This window comes from Solenopsis invicta, chromosome 4 (genome assembly GCF_016802725.1).
Source record: "Solenopsis invicta isolate M01_SB chromosome 4, UNIL_Sinv_3.0, whole genome shotgun sequence".
In the NCBI taxonomy this organism is placed as follows: domain Eukaryota; kingdom Metazoa; phylum Arthropoda; class Insecta; order Hymenoptera; family Formicidae; genus Solenopsis; species Solenopsis invicta.
In genome coordinates this window covers 18,295,701-18,322,620 of record NC_052667.1, presented here as the reverse complement: position 1 = coordinate 18,322,620, position 26,920 = coordinate 18,295,701, and the positions used below count along the sequence as shown (strand labels likewise).

Here is a 26,920-nt window from a genome sequence, read left to right as displayed (position 1 = left end):
CACCTTCCGTAACCGTGGGTGTATTCCAAAAGTTCTATTGAAAATAGTTTTTTTAATCATAAAGTTGGTAGTACTGTAACTAACTACGCTGTGTTCCGTAATGTAAGTTGAATTTGTAATTATCGTTGGCTTGCAAAGATCAGCAAAAAAGTTAGTTTAATTTCTTGTATTCTAATTATTTATAAAATAATTGTAATTATGTATTATTGATTAAAATATTATTTACTGACAATAATTTTGATTTTAAAATAGGAATTGAAGAGCACAAGAACTTCCAAAGACTGAAAATTAACTACAAAGTTTGTTTGTAGGATAAATTTTTTGATATTGCCAATATTAATATTACTTTTTTTATAATCTTACACTTATTTGATTTTGTATAAAATAAATATGAAATTATATTATAATAATATTTAATAAAAGTCTAACAATTTTAAGCATGCCAACTAAGCTACTGTAGCCTCTCTAACTACTTAAACAGGATAAATTTTATCATGCACTATTAGTGCACACAAACGGATATAATCTAATTTACTTACAATTAATAATTTAAAATTAAGCAAAATTTGCGATTTTTAGTTTCACGGAATTTTTGGAAATCTATCTTTTGCTTAATTCCTATTTTAAAATAAAAATTATTGTTACTAAATATTATTTTAATAATACATGATTAGAATTATTTTAATAAATAATACGTCATTAAAATTATTTTATAAATAATTAAATTACAAGAAATTAAACTAACTTCTCTGATGGTTTCTACAAGCTAACAAAATCACAAATTCAACTTTTATTACAGAACACAGCGTAGTTAGTTACAGTGTTACCAACTTTATTATTAAAAGGGATATTTTCGATAGAACTTTCGGAATACACTCCGTAACCATAAAACGTACCATAAAAATTAGGTCAATCACAGTCGAGAATTAAGAAATAAGAATCTGAATTCTCGACTGTGATTAGCTAATTCTTACGGTACGTCTTATGGTTACGGTTATGAAAGGTGTGTGTTATAGTCTTAAAGCCTATTCTACAATTACGTCGTATGACGGATTCGGATGTCAGGCGCATGCGTATTGTATTGTCGGCTAGTCGGCAGACGCCTTCGGAACGAATAAACATCTTCCACCTTTTACGACACGACATCCAACAGCGACACACGACGCATTATAGAACCGGCCTTAGGGTGCCGTTACATGGAGCGTAAGTTGCGTAGCGTAATTTGCATATTTTAGTAACTTCTAAAATACGTTACGCCATTTTAAAAGCCTTCTTTCACATGAAGGTATTTCGCGGAATTGGTGTACAAAATTTCGGCAGTGGACTGCCGAAAAAAGTAAGCAGTGATCTATAATATTGACGGCATTGTCGTCAGTGGTTGGGGAGTGGTGAGCTCACTTCAGATTCGGTTTTTCGATCATGGGGTTGAGCACAAAAATTTTTGAATACTTCGGGAAAGCTTTAGAATTCTTGTGCAGGCATTGGCGTATGATAATGGGCACGCGGTAGTGTTCATAATTGCATGACATTGCCTTAATTTTAATATAGGATTGACGGCATTGTAGGCATTGACTAACAATAAGCATTGTCGGCAGTGTACAAAAATGTCGGCAGTGTTTTACAGCAATGCCAAAAATCGGCATTGGTGTACAAAATTTGCGTAGCGTAATTTGCATATTTTAGTAACTTCTAAAATACGTTACGCCATTTTAAAAGCCTTCTTTCACATGAAGGTATTTCGCGGAATTTCAAGAAATTCGTATCTAATGCAACCAATTGCTGATTAAGGTTTTTCTTGTACTCTCTAACAGAAATGCTAAACAAATTTACGATTGGTTTTTGTAATTTACGCGTCTCGGAAAGTACGCCTCATGTGAAACTGATAGGCCTAGTTTACACCGAGCACTTGATACGCGTACTAACTCGTAACTTTCTATTAATTTATCTTACTTTCGACAATGCGTGTATACATAATACATATATTTAATTATCTCGATTCATATTGTACCAACTTAATATACCATTTTTTAAATTTATTTCCGAAATTAAGATAATTTAATAGAAAATTACTATTTAGTACGCGTATCAAGTGCTCGGTGTAAACTAGGACATACTCTGCACACTAGTAGGCTTGTTTTCTATTCCTGCACTAGACTGCACCGAAACGTTCCTTCTTGTTTTCACTAACTTTCAAATATATATCTATTTCACTTTAAGTGCACACTAATTCAGGGAGTTCAGGAACAGAAAACAAACAGAGTATGTGTGAATCATCTATGTACGGGCATACATTGCACCTAGGTTAAAACCTAAACTCTTAAGTTAAGAAATTGGAAATTTTGTCTATTAAAATAACTCCTGTTAACAAATAGTTTTTACATTTGTTAAAAAAATAATTGTTCTTAGGTTACCATATAACCTAAATCTAAAAAAATAGATTCACTTTTTTTAAAATATTGCACTTAAAATATATTTTTTTTACTGCTAAAACTGCTAATTAAATTAATTATAATGCTTTGTGTGTTAAAAGATTGTTGAAGATATCGTTCATACAATAAGTTCTCCAAAACTTGAGTTGTCTTAAAGTAATATAGCAGCATTATATGAGCATAGCAGCATTATATTATTAAGTTAAGAATACATGTGTTACCAATACATGTATTATTACATGTACACCCAAGGACTTTGATTCTGTCCATGGGGAAATTTTTCAAACTGAGAAGTCACCACTTTCTACATACTCGCAGTTCATGATTAATAAAACGACTAGAGCTTATTGGTCGTTACTTTAATCATAAACTGCGAGTATGTAGAAAGTGGTGACTTCTTAGTTTGGAAAATTTCCCCGTGGACAGAATCAAATTCTATGGGTGTACACCCAAGGACTTTGATTCTGTCCATGGGGAAATTTTCTAAACTGAGAAGTCACCACTTTCTATATACTCGCAGTTAATGAAACGACTAGAGTTTATTGGTCGTTACGTTAATTATGAACTGTAAGTATGTAGAAAGATAGCGACTTCTCAGTTTGGAAAATTTCCCCATGGACAAAATCAAAGTCCTTGGGTGTACAGTCGCCTGCATTATAGTTGCGACACTTTTTTTTCGATGATTTTTGGAATGCAGCCTTTCTCATCGAGCGGCAAACGTAATTGGTTAGATCCACAAGTAAGAACCAATCACCTTCTCAGCTCTCGTTATAATTGCGCATTCAGAAACGCATCTAAGAAAAAGTGTCGCAACTATAATGAACACGACTGTACATGAAAAAGGATAAGAAGCGACAAATATGACGATTGAGCGACAGATTCGTATTGCCTGTGTCTTTATGTGTCACTGTAGTATTAATGTTTTGTTAAACACACTGTGCTTTTCATTAAACAGTTATTAATAATGGCTTCAAGAAAAAAGAAATATTATAAGTGGTTATTAGATTGTAATAAAATGATTTGGGAACGTGAAATGGAATATTAAAATAATGATGTGCTTGCTATTATTGCGCTTTTGGAGAATCAAGAGATGAAAAAACATTATTCCAAAAAAAAGGTTTGGGTGGCACCATTGTTTCAAAATCATGATCACGGATTTTATGAAGCTAATTTACCGTATTTAAAATTAGAAAGTGCAAGATTTTTTAATTATTTTCGCATGTTATCAACACAATTTAAAGAATTATATCCGAATTCATAAACGTTCTCAAATTTATTCTGAAATTAAGAAACGACTATAAATTCGGATCTTAGGTTACATGACGCTTATTAAAGAAACAAACCGAAATGAAGATTATGTATTGTGATATCGACTTCGCGGCAGCACTGTTCACATCGCAGAGCGTTTCAGCGTCAAACGCTTAATAAAGGTGCGAATTCATGCAGCGATAAATCGCTGGCGACTTTCCCCTTCTACCTCGATTTTCCCCTTCTACACATACTTGTGCCGAATCCGTTGGAATCCGTCGACAAATCGTCAGAAGTTCAACTTGGTTGAACTTCAGCGACAAGTTGACACAATCGTGAGCAGTATGGAATCTTCAAATACCAGTTTAGGAACGGATACGTGAAAAAAGCTATGATCCTGACGGTCTTTTAAGTATGGAGCTACCCAATACTGTTTCTTTTTGTAATGCCGTTTCTCTTGTGTTTTTTGCAATTCCAACATTATAGCAGTTGTAATCACTATTCGTCTCTTTTTAATTGCTCTTGCTACTGCTGTTCCCAAAATATTTGCGCATTCAGCAGAATACACCTTATTTGAACGTATTGTCACTTTTATTTTTCTTCACTCTTCAATTTATATTAAAAATAATACTTATTACTCTGTAATTATTAACTAATAATTTACTGAGTTGATTGCGCTTATTGACACTAAACGCCTATTGCGCCTTTTGCAATCAACTCAGTAAATTATTAGTTAATAATTACAGATTAATAAGTATTATTTTTAATAAAAATAATACTTATTTTATTTTATACTTTTTTAATACTTTTTTTTATATTTATTGTACTTTTAGTCGCTAGCGATTTGTCGCCACATGAATATGTACTAGGAGAAAAGCGACAGATACTTGACGCTGGCGTTACTTTTCCCCCACGCAGCGAGTAAAAGCTGGCGTTTTACCCCCACTCAATCGCAACGCAAAGCAGCGTTAAAAAGCTAAACGCTATCGCCTCTATCCTTTTCATGTAGCGAATAAAAGCTGGCGTTTTACCCTTACTCTACCCAACTCCACCGCAACGCAAAGCAGCGTTAAAAGCGGCAATTGCTAAGTACATAATCTGACATAACCGCAAAAATAGAGTTGGAATATTATAATCAATATATCGAGTATGTAAAATATTATAAACGCACAGTGGCGGTTATTGTTGAAATTAGAAGACGACGTATAACTGTTGCAATTGCTGCAATGTATTTGTTAAAAAAAGAAAAAGAAATAGATATAAAAAAAAAGTTTTGGGTAGCTCCGATTTTTGTAAATCGTAATGAGCACAGTTTCTTTTTTGCATTGGGCCGAAATTGTTACTAATGTATTTACCGCTTTTAAGATAAAAATAATATGAAATTTTATCTATGTAACATTCATCCCTCCATACAAAAGTGCCGATATATTTCTTTACTTTCTTGTATGGTACAAACAATTGTTTTGCACACACCACAAGTATATGAGGGTATAACAGAAGTATAACAGAATTTCCTACAATATAAAAAACACAGTTATTAACACAATATAACAAATAAAGCTATCTAACATAAATAAAAAACAAAAAGCAACCTAGCCTAAAAGTATGCTTACTATATGTATATAATATATATTAATTTTGTTTGTATTTTCAGGTGATATCGATTGATTTAACCTTTCAGTCATAATTTTTTTCCTATATATTCTCTTTTGGAAGGTAATTAATTTGGAATGTAATATTTAAATTTCAGCGTCATTTTGCTAAAAGTTGGACTGTGTCGAACTTTGAGCGTTTATTCTCTGAATTTGCCACATTGATGAAAATTGATGGAGAAGGGGTAAACGCCAGCGTTTAGTCGCTAAAAGTTGGACTGTGTCGAACTTTGAGCGTTTATTCGCTGGATTCGCCAAATTGATGGAGAGGGGGTAAAACGCCAGCTTTTATTCGCTGCGTGAACTTGCGCCTAGTTGGAACTGTTCCATCTATAAAATTTTAGCCGCTAAAGTAAGAGCGACAAATTTGTCGCTCGAAACAGTTGATTCGAGCGGCTCGTGAAATCGCACCTTTACGCAGGAAATTGGATTCGACGTAACGATAATAACGTAAAAAGCGTAAAGTAACTAGGCGGAAGCTGATGTTCCAGTAAAACGATATTATTGGTCGGCGCAAGTTACCCTTACGCAAGTTACGCCCCATGTGACGGCACCCTAATACTCTTGAAATATTCTCAAAATATTTTTGTACCGTAGCGGATATGTTTATACAAAGATACATATGCTTTATGTATTATAAATCAAGGTTAAGTTAGGTTAGGTTCCAAAACGTCTTTTTCAAGGAAAATTATACTCAAAATATATTGTATGTAATGTATACCATATTATATTGAGTAAAATTTTCTTCAGAGGATGTTTTTGCATGTAGCCCAGGTATAAAAGATTGTGAATAGCCAAAATTATTAGACACCTTTATTTTTTCGTTTATTTGGAATTCTTTATCTTTATTATTTCATATTGATTACTGGCATCATACATAAATAAAAAAAATTTTTTAAATAAATAATTCACATGTTAATTTGTTTAAATCCTTTGAATTAAAAATATTTAAAAAATTATAAGGAGCCTAATATTTTTGGTCAAAGCTGTATATACTGTATATACATTAGTATATAGGGGAGACCAGAGCAACAAAAATTTATACAGCCAAAAGTTCTTTTAAATATAAGATTTATTTCAATTTTTCTACATAATTAAAGAATTATGTATATTTTAAAATTTATTAATCATATTTAATAATAAACATTGGTTTTTTAGAAAAAAAATAAAAATACATAAAAAAATGATGCAAGGTACCTGCATTTGGGAAACCATGCATCAGTCATTAGGGCACTGCAAAAAAGTAAAGGGATCTGTACCGAAACCAAAATATTCTACAGATTTAATAGATTGGATCCATAATCGGACCAAAAACATTTTTTCGGTCTAATTTTCAGTTCGCATTTTTTAAAAATGTTGTTAAGTATCACGGTGAAGATAAAAAAAGCTGCAAAAGAACAAAAAGCGCGTGGTGTATAGCTTTTCTCTCTACAAAGCATTTGTACCATCAAGTGAACGGCGGCCTTAATAAAGAAAAGAAAAAACAAAAAAAAAAACCCCAGAAAAATCTGTTAAATCACAAAAAAGTCATAATAAAAAGAAATTAACTAAATTCTGTTTTATCATTATTATTATCTTGAGTAATCTTGTTTTCAGGGAACTGGGCCAAAATAAAATTTCTTATATTCAATTTTCTTTTTCGATTCTGGTCTTTTTGCCGATAACGGTGACCGTAACCGTTTGGATTTCGGTTATGGGTGTACAATTACATATTGTAAAATTTATAATGTATAAATATGATAATACAAGTATAAGGTGCAGATTATTAAAAAATTCATTTGTTGTACAAAAAGTTTATAAATCATTGGAATGGGAGATTCCGGGTCTTTTTTCGAAGTCATTTCTTTTCTTTTCCTGTTGCTATTTTATCCCAGCAACTTGCAGCATCGTCAATTGCTTTTTTAAGTAGTTTGGCTATAAAATAATGTACTAATCATAATCACAAAAATCTACTAATCGTTAATTATCATAGCAATTATAAAAAGCAAAGAAATAAAAAAATAATCTTTAGACACCATGTAATATCGCGATTTATGTAAAACTTAGAACTAAATACTTACAATCTTAAAAGTTCAATTAAGATTTTCAAACTTTTTCGGTGCTTATAAGAGCCAGAAAAAATAAAATAAAGTTTTCAAGCTGTAAAAATTTACTTTCATATAAAAATTTCATATTCTTTTATACATATATATTTTATATTTAGTAATTAAAGGAAAAATTACTCTTTAAAATCAACCACGTATCTAGCGTTAAAAGCATAAATGTAAGATTACAATGTGTCATCTTTGTTAATACAAATTCTAAAAAATTCTAGAAATTTGCAATATAACGATCAGGAAGAGATGGAAGCTAGGTTCCATGTATCATTTTCTCTTTCCTTTTTCTTCATATATAGATAGGTAGATAAACAGATGGACAGAGAAAGGGAGAGGGAGGAGAGGAGAGGGAGAGAGAAATTGAATACACACTACTGTCCTAGGGTCAGCCCTCTAAGGACAAGCAATTAGCAATTTGTACAGGTGAGAAAATTGAATAAAAATAACAAGATAAAATAAAAAAAAAAACAAAAAGAAAATATATAAATATATATAATACAATAATAAAAGAATGATAAGATGACTGGAAGAGCGAAGGAGCCTACGTAAAGAAGTGGAGAAAAAAAGAAAGGAAAGAAAAAAAAGAAAATAAAATTAAAAGAATATTCGCCCCTTCTGCCATTTACAAGACAAAAATAAAAAAAATAGTAATAATAGAGAGAGAGAGAGAGAGAGAGAGCGCGCGCGCGCGCTATACAGCGCGTACTTTTTGTCCTTTTTTATCTCCACTGTGATATTTAACAATGTTTAAAAAACCCCAAACTGAAAAGTAGACCAAAAAAGATATTTTTGGTCCCGGTCCATTAGCCTGTACGATATTTCGATTTCGGTCCAATTAAAATAACGGTTACAATCTGGTTAACGATTTCGGTTTCAGATCCCTGCTTATTTGTATAATGTAACATACATTCCTAGTGGAGAAGAAACATAACCCTATATAAACAAAATTAATTTAACAACCATATAAAACCAATTGTATCAATTTAATTATTCTAAATTTCTGTAAATTATCGACCCATAGTATCTCGATAGCACATGGTGCCCCAGTCTCCTCTACATATATGTGCGCATGTATAATTGTAAATACGATTTTGTATAATTTTTTAATAATATATAAAATAATAGATAAAACATATTATATCGAATCTTTTTATTACCATCACACACGCACGCGCGCACAAACACGCACACACACACACACATGTAATTTTTCTGTAATTTACATTGACACTGTTGAAAAAAAGATTTACATAAAATTTGATTAACATAAATGGCAAAATTAACTGATCAACTGCAGCATTAATCTATCTCAAAAACTTTCTATTATAATTTTTACTGTTATTAATTAACAACTATCCATTATACATACAAAATATTTTTTATAAATCTTATGTCCAAGGGAAACTAAATTTCAAATAAAATGAAACTTCAGCATAGTTTATACATTAAGCGTCATAAACGTTTTGTTCATATTAATAAGTTAAATAAATTTTTAAAGAATTTTTTTCAATTTAAAATTGCTTAACCTTTTATAATAAATAAAACAATATTTAATTGATTTCTTTTATTATTTTTATATTCTTAACTTTTGACTTCTTCCTGTATAATATATGTCTTGCGCTGCTATTTTAGTCTTACGTTTACTACTTGGTCATGTACAGGGTTGGGCAGAAAAACCTGACACATTTTAAAAAATCGTTATTCCCCTCCAAGTGAAAAGAGGGCGCTGTAACTCCGGGAGCGAAAAATAGATGGTTGGAGGTTTATGTTTACATATCAGTACAGTTCCAGTATGGAGAAGTGGCCGCCGCAACAACGCGCGTTCGTTTGCGAGCGTTTTTTCATAACTCAGTCCTACGTTCAAGCAATTCGCGATTTTCGTATTGAATATTCTCTTCGTCCACGAGATCCGGTTCCCTCTCGTAATTCTGTGAATCTGTGGGTCAAAAACTTCCGACAAACAGCCACAGCCACGAAACAAAAGCCTCCAGGGCAACCAAGAATGGTAAGAACCCCTGAAAATGAGACACGCATTCGCATCTCTTTGCAACGAAGTCCACGCCGTTCTGCCGGTAAACATGCTCAAGCTCTCGGAATGTCTCGTCGATCGTTTAGCCACGTGCCATACGGCGAAAAAGACGTTGGATTTCCTACGCGAAGAATTCGGCACCCGTCTGCTGTCTCGCAACACTGAGTTTCCATGGCCATCACGTTCGCCCGATCTCTCAGTGTGCGACTTCTTTTTGTAGGGCTATTTGAAGCAACGTGTCTACGCTAACAAACCTCGAACCTTGGACCAGCTGAGAGCCAATATTCGGAGAGAAATTGCAGAAATAAAGCCAGCGATGTTGAAAAAAGTGTATGATAATTTCGAAAAACGCCTCGAAAATTGTATTGCTTGTAACGGCCATCATTTAGCCGATATAATTTTTGGTAAATAAACAAAAAAAACCTTCAAGTGTCTAGTTTATTCTCCCGGAGTTTCAACCTCTTCCGATTAATAGCGGCCGCGCAAGTGGTTATTAAAATGTGTCAGGTTCCTCTGCCCAACCCTGTATAAATAAAATGATAGTGTGTACGGTTAAGACATTTTGATTTCAGCTGTGTTATCAAAATAGAATGAGAACTAAAAAAAGTCAAAATTCGATGTTAAAAATATAAAAATATATACTAAACAGATTAATATACACGTATTAATATCTCCCTTAAAGAATTCATATATGTGACTTCATAAAAATGTACTAAATACTCTTCTCAAATAAACGCATTTTACTTCTTTTAACGAATTCAATCACTTGCATTACACTAAATTTAATGCATACTTGCATACAAAAAGCTACATAAAGGTAGGAAAATTAAACGTAAATATCCAAATAATACTGTCACATTACTTAACAGTATACATATAATATATATATATATATATATATATATATATATACATATATATATATACATACATATACGCACGCTCGCACGCACGCACGCACGCGCGCGCGCGCGCGCGCGTGTATGTGTGTGATCCAAAATAACCGACTATTTTTTTCTTTATGTGCTTCACCTGAAATCGAAAGTACATGTTGCAAAAGTAAATTTCGTTTTTTCGTTTTTTTAAAAAATGTTTTAGAGGTCGTTGTAGTCATTTAAACACGAAAATTGACGTAACATAATATTTTAATTTTTTTTAATCACATTGAGGCATATCCTGTTGAGTTGATCATTGAGATATTTTTGCCAGGAATCAAATATATAAGTTTAAATTTTTGTAGCCAAAAATACTGACAGAAAGTTATTTATATAATTTTTCAAAACTCGAATTTTTACAAAAATGAACATTTAAAAGCTTACAAAATCTATTTTGATCAATCGCAATCGAAAATCGTTTGTGGTATCAATTTTCTTGTTCAATGGAGAATATATTATGATATACAGAAATTTTAATTTATTGATAGATAGCGGTCATAAAATGCTTAAAAAATGCGATTTTTCTTAAACCTAACTTGGCCTTTATACCAACACCAGATTTAATTTTCTTGACAAATTGTCGATAAAAAAAACATTTTCATGAAAATTCAAGTTTTGAAGGATTAAATAAATGACTTTCTGTAAGTATTTTTGGCTACAAAAGTTCAAGCTTATATATTTGATTCTTGGCAACAATATTTCAATGATCAACTCAACAGGATATGCCTCAAAATGATTTAAAAAAATTAAAATACTATGTTACGTCAATTTTCGGGTTTAAACGACTACAGCGACCTCTACATTTTTTAAAATATCTAAACAAAAAAACGAAATTTACTTTCGCAACATATACTTTCAATATACCATGAAGTACATAAAGAAAAAAATAGTCGGTTTTTTTGGACCATCCTAATATATATAGCTGTCATTTATTGTGCGTCAAGCCAAACCATTTTAGATTAGTCTTTAAACGTGCACGCACATTTTGCTGCTTTGTCATAACTACAGCTTTTTTGTAAAAAAGTTTTTTCCAACATATTTACGAAGTTTTTCAATGATCTTTCCTACAATTTGAAGAAGGTAAATAAGTTCTCATTTGTTGTTTAGTTTCGTAGTTGCAAAGAGTTTTTATACGAAGCTAATATATTTTCGATACGCGTCATAATTTCGAAACATTGCATTTGGGATGAAGTGAGACATTTTTTGTAGGGTGAAGTGGGACACATTATTAAAGCTAAAGATCAAATGCATGCTAACCATAGCGCATGCTTAAGTTGCTACATCTCATCGATGACAGGTATCCTAATCTCAATAGTTCTCAACTTAGGTGCTTGATACCTCGGTTCACAAGTACCTATTGAAATATTTTCATTTTCTAATCATTAAATAAACATTACAAAATCTATTTCAGACGATTCTTACGTGATTTTTGATCAAATTTGGCCAAAAATTATCGTGTTCCACTACACAGTGTGTCCTACTTCACCCCACAATTTTTTGAGTTAAAAACTCACTTTTTGGAAAATCCGAACAAGAATATAATAAAAAATCTAATTTTGGAAAATCCGAACAAGAATATAATAAAAAATCTAATTTTGAAAATCTGTGAGCATAAAAAGTTAACTAATAAAATTCTCTAACGAATGAATATCACAAGTTTACAAAATTATGATTTTTTTAAATTTTTTATGGAAAAATAAAAATGTGTCCCATTTCACTGCACATTCCCCTATATAAATTTTATTGTTGATTATATTATACTGCTGTCCTTAGATATTTTATAAGCAGTAGCATTTTATGTGTACTAATTCAGTGTAGAGCAAGTAATCAAATTCATCATTATAAAAAGTCACTTTTATAAAATATAATCTTTTGGCGTATAAACTATCAATTACTTTATTTTCAAAATGGCATTTGATCGTAATACACACTAATATACACAACGGTTTGAAGAAAATTCAAGAATTCTATACAATGAAAATAAGATCAAAATTAAGAATAACAGAATTGCATCTAAAGCTTTGTTTTTTAAATCATAAATGTTTATACATTGTTATAGAAAGTGATTAAAGCACGTAAACATTTAGACGTTTAATTACAAAATAAACCTTTAGTCGCAACTTTGTTATCCTTTATTTATTTTACCATCTAAAATCACTCCTTAAATTTTCTTCCATTTGTTACTAAGCACCCCGTGTATGTCAATATGACATACTACTTTAAAAATTATCTATTCACTGCAATGTAGACATTTACGACGCCTAATGTACATTCATATTTTGATTCTTTTTATTTTTTCTTCTTAACTTTCAAGTCTTTATTTTTCAAACTCCTGCGTGTTAGACCCCAAAATTCCTTGGGCCTTAAATTATTTTGCACTGCTGTGAACTTCCAACCGACATGATGACGGCAGCTTTTACAGATAGCTATTGTCCAAGCATATCTGAAATGATATTAAAGTTCAAATAAAACATGTGCGTGATTTCTGACCTCATACAGCACAGAGAAATTGCAGAAACTTTACAAAAACATTATAAAAACATTGTGAAATATTGCTATGTTGTAATATTGTAATATTGTAATAGTAAAATGTCTACTTTTAGAAATATTTCTAAAATGTTGCAGCAATAATACAACATATATTTAATCTTTAGCAAAGGGATACCCGGTCACTCATTTCATTTGTAAAACAATTTTTTTTTTATTAAACATAAATATAAAACAGGTTAACTTTTAAGTTCTAGTGGTCTTAGCAGCCTGAAATTTTGCAAGTAAATATCTTTTATTTACATAACTTTTTTTTTACTAAAAACACTTTTCAGGAACGACTATAGCTGAAGCAATCAAGTTTTATTTTTGTATACTTATTTCTACTGAATAAATTCATTAAATTTCTGTACAAAATACATATAACTCGTATTAAATGTTTAAAAATCATTGGAGGTTCCGGGTGTTTCAAAATCTCTTTTTTTGTTTTACTTCAATATTCTCAGCAACTTGCGACGTTAATGGATTTTTTTTACTAATATTAACCCCTTGGGTCCAGATTTACAGAAACAAGTGCATGACGAATCTCAGTCGTCAAGTGTACCCAAGAGGTTAATGGTAGTTTTTCTCTATAAAATAACATATTAATCTTAATCAAATTATTATAATAAAAGCAAAGAAATAAAAAAGTAACCCTCTGTAGACAATCTGTAATATCGCTATTTATTAAGAACCTAGAAGTAAATACCTACGGTCTTAAAAATTCAATTAAAATTATCAAACTTTTTCAATGCTCTAAAAGAGCCGGAAAAATTGAAATATAATTTTAGCTTTAAAAATTTAGTTTTAATATTACAAAGATCTTATTCTTTTGTAATCATTTTATGTTCACAAATTGAAGGGAAAATTAATCTTTAAAATCAACTGCATCTATGAGCGTTAAAAATATTTAAAAAAAAAGATGAAATATAGATGTCGTATATCTTTTTCTCTTATTCTTATCTCCTAGAGAGAAAAAAGTCTACACAGCACGCGCTTTTTCTCCTTTTTTTACATGTTCTTCAGTATGATCTTTAACATTTTAAAAAATCTAACCGAAAAAAATCGGAAAAATATTTGTGATTTGGTTACGGTTACGGTCTATTAGCCTGTACAATATTTCAGTTTCGGTGTGACTAAAATAACGGTTATGATCCGTTTATAGGTTTTGGTTTCGGTTAGGTCAGGGGTTTTGGTGTTCGTATTTATTTTCGTTTTTCAATAAACATGTTCAGTTTCTTAAAGTGTTTTTTTTTCGTCTAAATAAGAAAAAGCAAGAGAAAGAGAGAGAGTGCGTGTGTACGCGCGCGCGCGCGCGCGGGTGAGTAAACACACGCGTATCACAAGCACAGAATTGCGGAATTATATAATTTATCGCATAATTTATAATATGTTATTAATAATAATACATTATATATAATATATGTAACGTATTAATATAATGTGTGTCACAGAGTGATTCAGAATAACCTTATGTCCTTGAAGAGACATTCCTGAGGTTATTCTGAAACAACTTTTACTTTAGCAAAAACTTGTCCGAAGCTTAGTTTTTAAATTATAAAAAGAAATATGTTATCCAATTACCGGGCGCGTGAGGCAGGGCCGGCGCAACTCACCGTTCGATATGGGCGATTACGTGAGGCAATCGCAGTGATAAGTTGACAACTCGAACACTACTTTTCCTTCCTCCCCCCTTTTATCTCTCTCTTTTTCCCGCACCTTCAAAGCATCTATCCCATTCTCATTCTTTTCTTATTTATTTATCAGTTTATACACAGACTAAATAAAATGCTAGAATTAAAAACGATTCTTAATTATTTGACGTCTTGCTTTTAATAAATTTGTATGTGTAAAAAAATATTTTTTTTAAGTCAAAAATAGCATATTTAAAATGCGTGATCAAAAAATAAAAATACAGAGTGAGAGTAAAAGAGAGAGAAACGAGTCTAATCAACTTAGAACGTGTATACTCACTTATCATCCTGCACAGCAATTAGCCTTTATCTTCACGAAGACAGAATATCCATATTAAACTCGAGATTTTTCTCTTTTCTTCTTAAATCACATCATTTGTTACATTCACTGCAATCATTCTCTTGATCAAAAAATACTAACGCATCATTTCATATAAATCACTATCGTCAATTATTATTAGTCACTACTAATCACGCGTGAGAAATACTCAAAAAAAAAAAGAAACACGTGCATGTGACCGTAACCTCGAAGATTTCAAGGTCATCCCGGTTTTTGACGACCAAAAGACTGACAAGGGAAGGACCCGACAATAATCTCGCCAATTTTATTAAAATTTTATGTATGTGTAGTATTCACTCACACCTTTATTGTGATAAATCCGTTTGTTGCACAACTTAGGTATTCTCGAGAAAATAACAATTAAATATTTTCAGCATTCTATAGTACCGTTATAGAAGAACGATTCTCGAATAAGTGACATGGCGTAAGGCATTAGGACGTTGACTGGTACGCTTGGGATTCGAGATTTTATCCCCGCGGCGATTTTTTTTTCTTACACTTTTTAAATGTTATATATAATTTTTAAACCGTTTTTAATTATTTAATATAAAATGTTATTTTTAAAAAATGAAAAAAATTTTTAAATGCTTTTTTATTATTTAAATTAAAATTTCTCATAAACACAAAAAATATATTTGCAATAAAAATTTACAATGACTTTTTAAGAACGTCAAATTAAATGTTTCTATAAATCGTTATACCTACTACCTACCACGGTCTCCGAGTAAAACGGTTTTTTACAAAACTCCTTGTTTAAGATTGTGAAACAGTCATTGTAAATTTTTATTGTAAATATTTTTTTTGTTCTTATTTTTTAGGTCTTTTATTCTTGTGTTATATATTTTTTGTGTTCATTAAAAATTTTAATTTAATTAATAATAAGAAAACATTTTTAAATTCTGTTGTGCCCGGTGGTGGTCCAGGTACGTCGGTAGGTATTTCAGGATCGTTTACAGCGCCTTAGGAGTTAGGATTCTTAGGAAAGGTCGTTTGGTGGTCGAAGATGAAACACTTGCTGTTCCAACGTTAATGTAAATGTATATTTCTTCTAATATACCTTGTTATTTGCTCGATGTCGAGGCGTGTCACTTGTACACTTTCTTCCCGGAAGGCCCGGTATATATAGGTCAACTCTTATCTCCGGATTGTGTTATCGGCTCGATGTGCAAGTCACGCGAGTAACACACCGGACAGCTGTTCGTTAGATTCTCTTCGCTTTCCGATTTTGTCGCGATATTTATGCAGAAATCTGTCGTTTGGCTCGGCCAATCATGTTTCTGCAACATGCAGTTTCCACGGTTAGTCGAAATCAGAATACCGGAAAGCGACTCAGCAGTAGCGCGATGGTATTTCGGGCCGGAAGCCCGACAGACCATCAGCGTCTTTCAATTCTTTTGCGTATGCGGAATTTGAATTCGCTACGCGTATGCATAGCAATAGGAATCTCAATTTCCTGTTGCTATGCGCGTTATTAACGTGGTTGTACTGGGTACAACAATTCCTTCATTTTTTAAAAACATAATAACATTTTATGTTAAGTAATAAAAACGGTTTAAAAATTATATATATAATTTAAAAAATATAAGATAAAAAAAATCGCATCCGCGGGGATCAAACCTGAGATTCCAAGCGTAACAATCAACGTCCTAATGCCTTACGCCACGTCGCTTAATCGAGAATCGTTTTTCTGTAATGGTACTATGCAATGCTGAAAATATTTAATTGTCATTTTCTCGATTATGCTTAAGTTATGCAACAAACGGCTTTACCACTGTAAAGGTGTGAGTGAATATTACATAACCATACAATTTTATTAAAATCGACGAGATCGTTATCGGGTCCTTTCCTTGTGAGTTTGATACGAGACAAGAAACAGCTCGAGAAACGTGAGCCGTGAACGCGCCGCGAGTGCAACGTTTAGGGGCTCGTCCGGGATGACCATGAAATCTTCGAGTTCATGGTCATAGACATGGCACACGGGCAAAACAGTATTTTTAATTTTTAATTATCGCGTTCTGACTTTGAGAACGTCAATCACGCAGTGATACCGCGAACAATAAAACTAGTCCACCGCTCGCTCGTGAAGCAAACAGGATATAACCTAACCTAACCGAACCCCTTTGTTGTAAATACATGTCGTGTGTTTGTCGTATAAACACGTGTTTCTTTTTTTGAGTAATTTTCACGCATGATTAGTATTTACTAATAGTAATTGACAATAGTGATTTGTATAAAGTGATGCGTTAGTAATTTTCGATCAAGAGAATGATTGCAGTGAATGTGACAAGTGACAAGTGATGTGATTTAAGAAGAAAAAAGGAAAATCTTGAGTTTAAAGTACTCCTGAGTACTCGCTGCGGCCATATTGAAATCGTGACGTCAAAAGCGAGAAATTGCGTAAAATGACACGTAATATTGTCAAATATGCCACTTGTAAATAAAACCAATTTCGATAAAACAGACTAAGCAGATGGCTTTAAAAAACTTCTAAATATCGGTCGTGACTATCCTTTTTCCGCCTAACAGTCGTAACTAGTCGTAAAAAGCACGTAAAGTGACGCCTATTCAGACAGAAAAACACACGGATAGCTATTGAAAGGAGTAAAGTACTTTTATATATAAAATTCAAAGAAACTTTTCTCGCGGTCCATTTTTATGAATTTGATAAATACGAAACAAGTCATATTTTCACAATGAAACAAAATGACATGCATGACAACATCTCATCGTTAATCTGTCACGTTTCACGTGTATTAGTTCTAATTTTGTCCGCGACAGAATGTCGCTACCGTCAACACGGAGTTCTCGGCTGAGGAGTCAGGAGCCTTAATATGGATATTCTGTCTTCGTGAAGGCTGATTGTTGTGCAAAATAATAAGCGAGCATACACGTTCAAATTTAATCTCGTCTCTTTCTCTCTCTTTCTTTCTCACTCTGTATTTTTATTTTTCAATCACGCATTTTAAATATGCTATTTTTGACTTAAAAAAATTTTTAGAAGCACAATTTTTCGTACAAAATTATTAGAAGCAAAACGTCAAATAATTAAATATCGTTTTTAATTCTACCATTATTTTAGTGTCAGTGCATAAATTGATAAATAAAAAAAAATGAGAATGAGAATGGAATAGAGATGTTGAGAGAGCGGGAGAGAGGGGGGAGGGAACAGTGTTCGAGCTGTCAGCTGATCGCCTCACGTAATCGCCTATATCGAACGGTGAGTTGTGTCGGCCCTGCCTCACGCGCCCGGTTATTGGATAACTATTTCTTTTTATTAGGTTAGGTTTAAAACTAAGCTCCGGACAAGGTTTTGCCACAGTGAAAGTTGTTTCAAAATATCCTCAGAAATATGTCTCTTCAAAGACATAAGGTTATTCTGAATTATCCTGTATATAATATACATATAATATACTATTATACAAGATGTTACACAGAGATTCAGTGTAATGATCTCCACATGATTTTTTAGGTATATTTAACAGTTAAAAAAATGAGTTAAAAGGTGAATATTTATTTGTTTCATGCAGACCACACATACAATAAAAAATTAAAAAACTTTTTTTAATAAAAAATCGAAGTTATTTTGAATTTTTTAAATAGCACTATACATTTTTTTAAATAATATTGTAAGGTTTTTCAAAACAAATTCAATATACTATTGAGAATGTCACTTTTATCTATGTCTTATTGATTTTATTAATATTTAATATCAAATTGCAGCATTATTTGTAACAGTAGTATTTACAAGCAATATTTACATTCAAGATCTTAGCAAAAGAATAATTACAGCCAACTTTGAATCAAACTAGTACAATAGCTGCAACGCATAGTAATTTATTAAAAAAAAACAGAATTTTGTGTTGCAGAAGGAGGCAAGCAATTGAATATTTGCTTACATAAGTTAATTTTTCTTTATTATTGTTTATGCTTTTTTTATTAATAGATACACAATATAGTAATACATACATATGTACCATAATACATACATATGTACCGTAATACATACATATACCGTGTTTATGTTCTGTGTACATTTCTAGTCAAAGCTTGTAAGTATTGTTGTTACAAATAACGCTGCAATTTAATATTCAATATCAATAAAATCAATACAATTTGTTCACATAAATTATACAGTTTTTCTTCATTAACAGACATTTATGATAGATACTATACGATTATTTATGTATCAAAATAAATGAAATATCAATAATAGTGATATTTTCAATAGTGCATTGAATTCATCTTGAAGATTCCTACAATACTATAAAAAAAAATTATATGGTGCTATTTAAAATATTCAAGATAATTTCGGCTTCTTATTTAACAAAATTTTTACTTTTTTTGTTATATATTGTAACCTGTATGAAAAAGATAAATATTCATCTTTCAACTTTTTTTAAACTGTCAAAAGTACCTAAAAAAAATCGTTCAAACCGTTACAATGAATAAAATATATACAATATTTTGTTACTTCATATAAAATATGTACTATAATACGTGTTAATACATTATTAATAGCGCAAGTGTAAAGTTATATCTATATAATTATTTTTGTTATTTTTTACTTAATTTTTGGCTTTATGTAATTAACAAGGGAAACCTTTGATAATGATCTCGCCGATTTTAATAAAATTTTATGAGTGTGTAGTATTCACTCACACCTTTACTGTAGTAAAGCCATTTGTTGCACTTAGGCATTCTAAAAAAAATAACGATTAAATATTTTCAACACCTATATACTATTACAGAAGAACCATTATAGTACCATTAAAGAAGTAAGGAGTTTCGTATATCAACTAACACACATAAGGTTTAGGGGGAAAAAAAAAACCCAACAAAACCGTTATACTCGGAGACCGTTGTAGATATAACAATTTATAAACATTTATTTGGACGTTCTTAAAACGGTCATTGTAAATATATTTTTATTGTAAATATATTTTTTTGTTTATGAGAAATTTTATTTTTATTAATAATAGAAGAGCATTTTTAAATTCTTTAAATTTTTTAAAATAACATTTTATATTAAATAATTAAACATGATTTAAAAATTATATATAACAATTAAAAAATATAAGATTTAAATAAAAAAAGTTTTATCCGCGGGGATCAAACCTGGATCCCGAGCGTACCAGTCGACGTCCTAACACCCTACCTTACGTCGCTTATTCGATAATTATTTTTCTGTAACGATACTATAGGTGCTGAAAATATTTAATCGTCGTTTTTTCGAGAACGCCTAAGTTTTGCAAAAAACGGCTTTACTACAGTAAAGGCATAAGTGAATACTACACAACCATAAAATTTTATTAAAATCGGCAAGATCACTGTCAAGAATTGCTCTTGTAAGCATAAAAAACTTGTTGATGGAAATGTAACACAAGTATAAAATTGTTGGACTCATGTAAATGGGATATAAAACTCCTGTATGTTAAATCAGAAAATGTGCATACGTACACAAATATTTATATATAAAATCATAGCAGTTTATTTTCACAATGTATTTAAAATACTGCTGCAACATTATTATATATCTACGTTTTAACAACGTTTCTTAAACATTACACTGCTATATGCAAAATTGCAATGTCTCTGCAATATAACAAAATTCTGTGCCATGTAGAACACGCTAAAATGTTGTATTTTACCCTGGAAACCAACTATATTCTGTCGAAGGATCCGAATTGTTAAGTACAACTCCTTGAACATGATAAAAAGTTATAGTTTCATGTATAACACCACCGGGATTGACGTAAGTACCCTGCGGGCCTTCTTTATTCATTGGGAACATGTGTGACTGTCGCCCAATAAAGGATTCACAATTAACACATACATATATCTTATCCTACAAACAAACATTGATATTAAAAGAAGTATACAAAAAATACAGCCTAATTGTTATATAGCATGAAAAAAGAAAGTCATCGTTACTAATATAGATTTCTTAAAGAACACATTTGCCTATTTCTCAAAAATTAAACACGGTATATACTATATTAATACTGATAAAAACACGATTAGCTTAAATAACAAACTAATTGGAATAAAAACTCATAATTCTTATATTCATGATATGGTTCACACCTGGCGTAAAGGGACGAAATCACCTTTTATGTGTAAAGCGGTTTACAGTTTTTTCCATTTTCCTCAAAAATTATTCAAAATATCAAAAAATGTCTTATACAAAAGCTGTACAATAAAACTATCTCTATTCATCCATGCCATTATATAAAAAAAATAATTTTCAAAGAGTAACACCAAATTTGGCCTATTTCTTGACCTCAAACAAACTTTCTTTTTTGCCAAATAGTATTATACATATAATGGAACATTAATCCCAGAGAAATTTTAAGATGAACATAAGGGCTATTCCGGAGATATAAAGGGTTGAAAATGATGATTTCTCATAACACAGGGCGCCGTTTTTAAACCTTTTTTCTGTTGTATCACGTTAGATTTCTTAGAAGTGTTAAAAATCATTTTTACTTCACTATGGCGTTAAAAAAAATCTATTTCTATCTATCTGAAAATCTATCACTCATATTAGAAAAGCACCCCAATCTGTGAGAGGCAAAGGGACTCACATTAATAAAGCACCCCAATCTATCTATATATATATATATATATATATATATATATATATATATATATATATATATATATATATATATATTTTAGACTTTTACATATTGGGTGTGCAACTTAATTCGATCTGTTTTCAAAAGATGGCACTAAGTGCTATAAATAGTTGACGGCGACAGCTGATTTTTGCTGTATCGTGAACATCTGTCAACATCTGTCAACCAAATATTGTTTACAAGTCTTTAAGTTTTGCACAACAAGTTTAATTTTTACTGCGTTGAAAATGTCGAGTTTCGTTTCAAATAAGCACCATTTGGGGGAAGTTTTGATTTTCTGTTTCAATTAGAAGAAAAGTACAGCTAAAACGCATCGAATGTTTGTGGAAGTATATGGTGAATCTGCACCATCGAATAAATCTTGCAGAGAATGGTTTCAACGATTTAAAAGTGGTGATTTTAGTGTTGAAAACAAAGAACGTTCGGGTCAACCGAAAAAGTTTGTTGAAGATGAATTAGAAACATTACTCAATCCAGATTCGTGTCAAACGCAAGAAGAGCTCGCAAAAACATTGGAAGTTTCTCAACAAACTATTTCGAAACGACTCAAAGCCGCGGGATACATCCAAAAGCAAGGAAATTGGGTCCATACAAATTGAAACCGAGAAATATTGGACGACGATTTTGCATGTTCGAAATGTTGCTTGAACGGTACAAAAAGAAGTTTTTTTTGCATTGAATCATTATCAGGAACGAAAAATGAATTCACTACAACAATCCAAAACACAAAAAATCGTATGTAAAGCCCGGCCAACCGGGAATATCAACGCCGAAGCTGAATATCCATGGTAATGCTCTGTATTTGATGGGAACAGAAGCATCCACTATGAGCTGCTAAAACTTGGTCAAACCATTACGAGAGACTTTTACAGGCAACAATTGATCCGTTTAAAGCAAGCTATAACCGAAAAACGTCCAGAATATGCGACCAGGGGGTCGATCATGAAACTTTTTCTCTAGGGCGAAAACGTGAAAAGTGAAAATCTTTACCATTGAAGTGAATAGAGAAATTTTTCATTTTTCACGTTTCCGCCTTAGGGAAAAAGTTTCATGATCGACCCCCAGACACGAGTCCATAATCTTTCACCATGACAACGCTCGGCCTCATATTGCTGTTCCGGTTAAAAACTAATTGGAAAATAGCGGATGGGAAGTTCTGGTTTACCCGCCTTATAGACTTTGCCCCTTCCGAGTACCATTTGTTTCGATCAATGAAAAACGCTTTGACTGGAATACGTTTCACTTCAAAACAGAGTATCAAAAATTGGCTCGATTCATTCTTGGCTTCAAAAGATGAACGCTTCTTCCGCGGCGGAATCCATAAATTGCCAGAAAGATGAAAAAAAGTAGTGGCTAACAATGGGCAATACTTTGAATAAGGTATTAATTCATTTTATCGTTCAAATAAATGCGTTTTTCAAGCAAAAAAACGGACCAAATTAAGTTGTACACCCAATCGATTTTTGTACAAAATAGATTTTTTTTATGCCATGGTAAAGTAATAATAATCATTTTTGACACTTTTCTAAGAAATCTGACGCGATAAAGCAATTTGCTTACCAGATTCGTGTTCAGCGCGCAAAAATACATAGGAAATAATAACTTTTGTTCAAACAACAGAAAAGAAGTCTAAAAACGGCACCCTGTTATAAGAAACCATCACTTTCAACCCTTTATATCTCCGGAACTACGCTTATGCTCATCTTAAAATTTCTCTGGGATTAATGTTCCATTACATAGTACTATTTGGCATAAAAAAGTTTAAAATTCGAGGTCCAAAAAATGGGCCAAAAAACAGGTCTTTTTTGTGTTACTCTTTAAAAAAAATTTTTAACAATTATTAACAAATATTTTATTTCTAAATTCATCTATACATACGAAGTTTCATTAAAATCAGAACTGGACACTTTGCTTTTCCTTATTTATCAATTGACCTCATAATTAACTTCTTTACTATAGCCACATCTGAATTTTGCCATTACTGCTTGATATGTATATCAGTTTAGAGCAGTTCAATTTCATAGATGTCCACTTTTGATTACTTCTTATAGAAACATTAATTATTGCAAAAGATAAATAAGTATTTAAAAAATTGCTATTTTATTTGACAGAAGACACTTTAAATTTATATTTTTAAAGTTTTATTTGTAGTTTTATGTCTAATAAGGAGATGCTGCAAACTGTAAAATACGAAATAAGATGAGCCATTGTTTATTAGAAAGGGGAAAGGGGGTGAAAGATATAAAAAGTGTCAGAGCGTTTGAGTGCATGGGTCTTCGTTTTAAAGAAATTTACATGTAAAGTTTGGCATTCGTCGCGCAGTATGTTGAGTACTATTGTGCGGTAGGTTAAAGCGTGAAGCGCGGTGACTGAAGAGACTAAGGCGCTTTCTATTTTGTCCTCGGCGGCCGTGTGAAAAGAGGTGTTCGAAACCTCGCAGTGCTATTTTTTTTCAATAATAGCTACATTTATCATATATATTTATTAATTTCAGCATACAATTAGTCGAAAAGTGGACTTGGTTTACAATCCAATCTAACGCACTCATCCATCCATTCCTAAAACCGCGTGTAATATCTGTACTATGACTAGTCTTCTACCTAAAATTCGACCTAAATCTTATTTATTTATTCCATGTCCTAGTAATTAATAGTGCCTCTGCATTTTTACACTTAAATCAAGATAGTAGCGGCTCGAGCTAAGTATATATTTTTCGTCCTTCCATGTAAAAGACGCTACCGCGTATTATTTACAAAAAGGAACACAGTTTTTTACAAATAAATAGTTGTTTTTCTTGAACAAATTAATTTAAATAAAAAATGAATATAGTGGGGACAAATATCGATTTTTCCGAGCAAAATGACAAGAATGATGTCCGTATGTGCATTCGATGCTGAGATATGAATTATGCATGTATTTTTCAGTCCGATTTATGTCATAAAAAAATTCAGATACGTCGTCGTCATCGTTGTCTCCATCTTCGCAAAATTTCAGATTTGTCCCCCTTGGTCTAAGTATACACAACCCGAATGGGGAATTATACGGGGATGAATCCAACGGGGGTAAATAGCGTTCCTCGAGTACTCTAACATTGATCTTCAGTACCAACCCTCTATCACCAACCCCTATAAAGTTATTCAATATCTTTGAAAAATTTCAGATTTGTCCCCTTTGGCGGTAATTTTGAAAAAATATACGAATGTATATAAAAAATATTTCAGACTTGGTCTCTCTCCCTCTCTGTTTTTCATTCTCTCCTTCGCTTACTCTCGTTCTCCGTCTCTCTCGCTCTCCTCTGCTCTCCATCGTTCTCTAATGCTCTCTCTCTCTCATTCTCTACTGCTCTCCCTCGCTCTCTACCGTTTTCGCCCGCCCTCTCACGCTCTCTATTGCTCTTCCACGCTCTCTATTGCTCTCCTTCGCTCTTCCATGCTCTTTCTCGCTCTCTATCGCTCTTCCACGCTATCTCTCGTTCTTTACCTCTTTCCTTCGTTCTCCCATGCTCTTTTCGTTCTCTACCGCTTTCCCACGTTCTCTCTTGCTTTCTACCGCTTTTCCTCGCCCTCTCTTGCTCGACTCCGTTTTCTACCGCTCTCTCGCACTCTACCGCTTTTCCTCGCTCTCTCTCTACCTCTCTCCCACAACTTTTCACGTTCTTTACCGCTCTCTCTCGCTCTATACCGCTCTTCCTCGCCTTCTCTCGTTCTCCCTCGCTTTCCTTCGTTCTCTACTACTGTCTCTCGCTCTCTACCGCTCTCCCTCGCTCTCTACCGCTTTCTCCCGCTCTTCCTCGTTCTGTACCACTTCGTTCTCTACCGCTCTTCTTCGCTCTCTACCGCCCTCCTTCGCTCTCTATCGCTTTTCCTCGCCTTCTCTCGATCTTCCTCGCTCTTTACCAAACTCATTCGCTTTTTCTCTTTCTCTCTCTTAGTGTCCAAATATTTACTTTCGTGACTATAAAACATACATTTTCTTTTAGGTCTATACAACCTTACTATATCTGTGATATATATTGTTACTGTACCAACATACTTAGCAAAAATTCGTAAAATCCGTCTAAAAAACATTAAAAATGTAAAAAGAAGCGAAAGGATTGTATGTAATATAGATATTTTTTGTAATATAGAACCAAACCAAAATTACAATAAATAAAACCAAATATAATATCATCAAAAAGAAGTGAAATAAAAAATATTCTAAGTATATTCATTACCGATAGGATGGGAGTCTTATGACCACGTTGCAATTAACCACCTGCCACTTACAATGTTAAACAGTGGAAAAACTTTAGGCACCAACCGCTCAAATGACTGTGATCAATCGCAACGTGGTCAAATGGGTCACTTCCGTACCGATGAGTAGTAAATTATGTGACAAATAAAATCAAAGATGGGCAAAATCTCTAGCAGCAGCGTACTTGGCGCGCCCGTTTTTTTTATATAACTAATACCGTTATTAACGTTATTTTTTATACACACATCAATTTAAAATATAATCTACACTTTAATCATTATTTACAAGATTTTTGAAATAATGATTAAATCAATTTTCTTCCTTTTGTTTATATTATTTACTTCTATTGTTTTTGTTCATTATCTCTCTTTCGTCTCCTCCCTCCTTTTTAGTTCTCTTTCTCTCTCCTTCCATAGTTTCTTTACTACTTCTCCCTTGTGGCTACTTTATCATATATTCGATCTATAACCCTGTCTTTGCCTCCACCTAATATCTCAAACCATCCGCTGGTTTTCTCACATTCTTTGACATAGTGTTCTATACAATCCCTGTCTTTTCCGCAAAATATACAAAACCATTGCGTTTTTTCTAACCAATATTTATTCGCTTGTTCTAAATTCCCGCACCGTAGTTTCATCCTAGCTCTTATCTCACCACCTCTACTTGTACCTTCTATATTACTACTTTCTAAATATTTTAGCATCCTACCTTTTAAACCTATCATTCTATATATCCTATTATATTTTGCCTTTGCAATTTTTTCATCTTCCCATTGTCTCTGAGTATCCCTTTCCCTGTCTATTAATTCTGTTTCTAAGTCATCTCCAACATCTTCTCTTACCTCATTTGCCTCTATCCCCCAGTCGTTCCTATTGTAATACCTTTCCTTTTCTTTCCCATACGTATCGTTCCAGTTATAATGCTCTTTCTTCCACCAACACTCCTTGACTATTTCTCTTGCCCTTCCTTCTTTAATCCTATTTTCGTATCTCCTAGCTCTGATCCCCCATCCTACTCTTAGTTTATCCATCATCAGTTTTCTTGTTGTTATGTATCTCGGTGTATAGAATTCTAACCCGAATAACCATCTGACATAATCC

General features: G+C 32.2%; 1 protein-coding gene across 6 annotated transcripts in view; it reads right to left on the bottom strand.

Moving 5' to 3' along the window:
• Positions 1-10,818: 10,818 nt before the first annotated feature.
• The window catches only part of LOC105205307 (protein cereblon), a 70,404-nt gene continuing 54,302 nt past the window's right edge, over positions 10,819-26,920 (bottom strand). For 5 of the 6 annotated variants that reach the window (XM_039447721.1, XM_039447722.1, XM_039447720.1 and 2 more), the window contains 2 exons: positions 20,598-20,794; positions 12,601-12,832 (listed from right to left, as the gene is read on the bottom strand). In XM_039447721.1, the coding sequence (XP_039303655.1) occupies positions 12,679-12,832; positions 20,598-20,794 (351 nt within the window). In that variant the 3' untranslated portion in view covers positions 12,601-12,678. Of the gene's footprint in view, positions 12,833-20,597; positions 20,795-26,920 lie in introns of all 6 variants that reach the window. The other variant, XM_039447717.1, reaches the window with a different exon arrangement.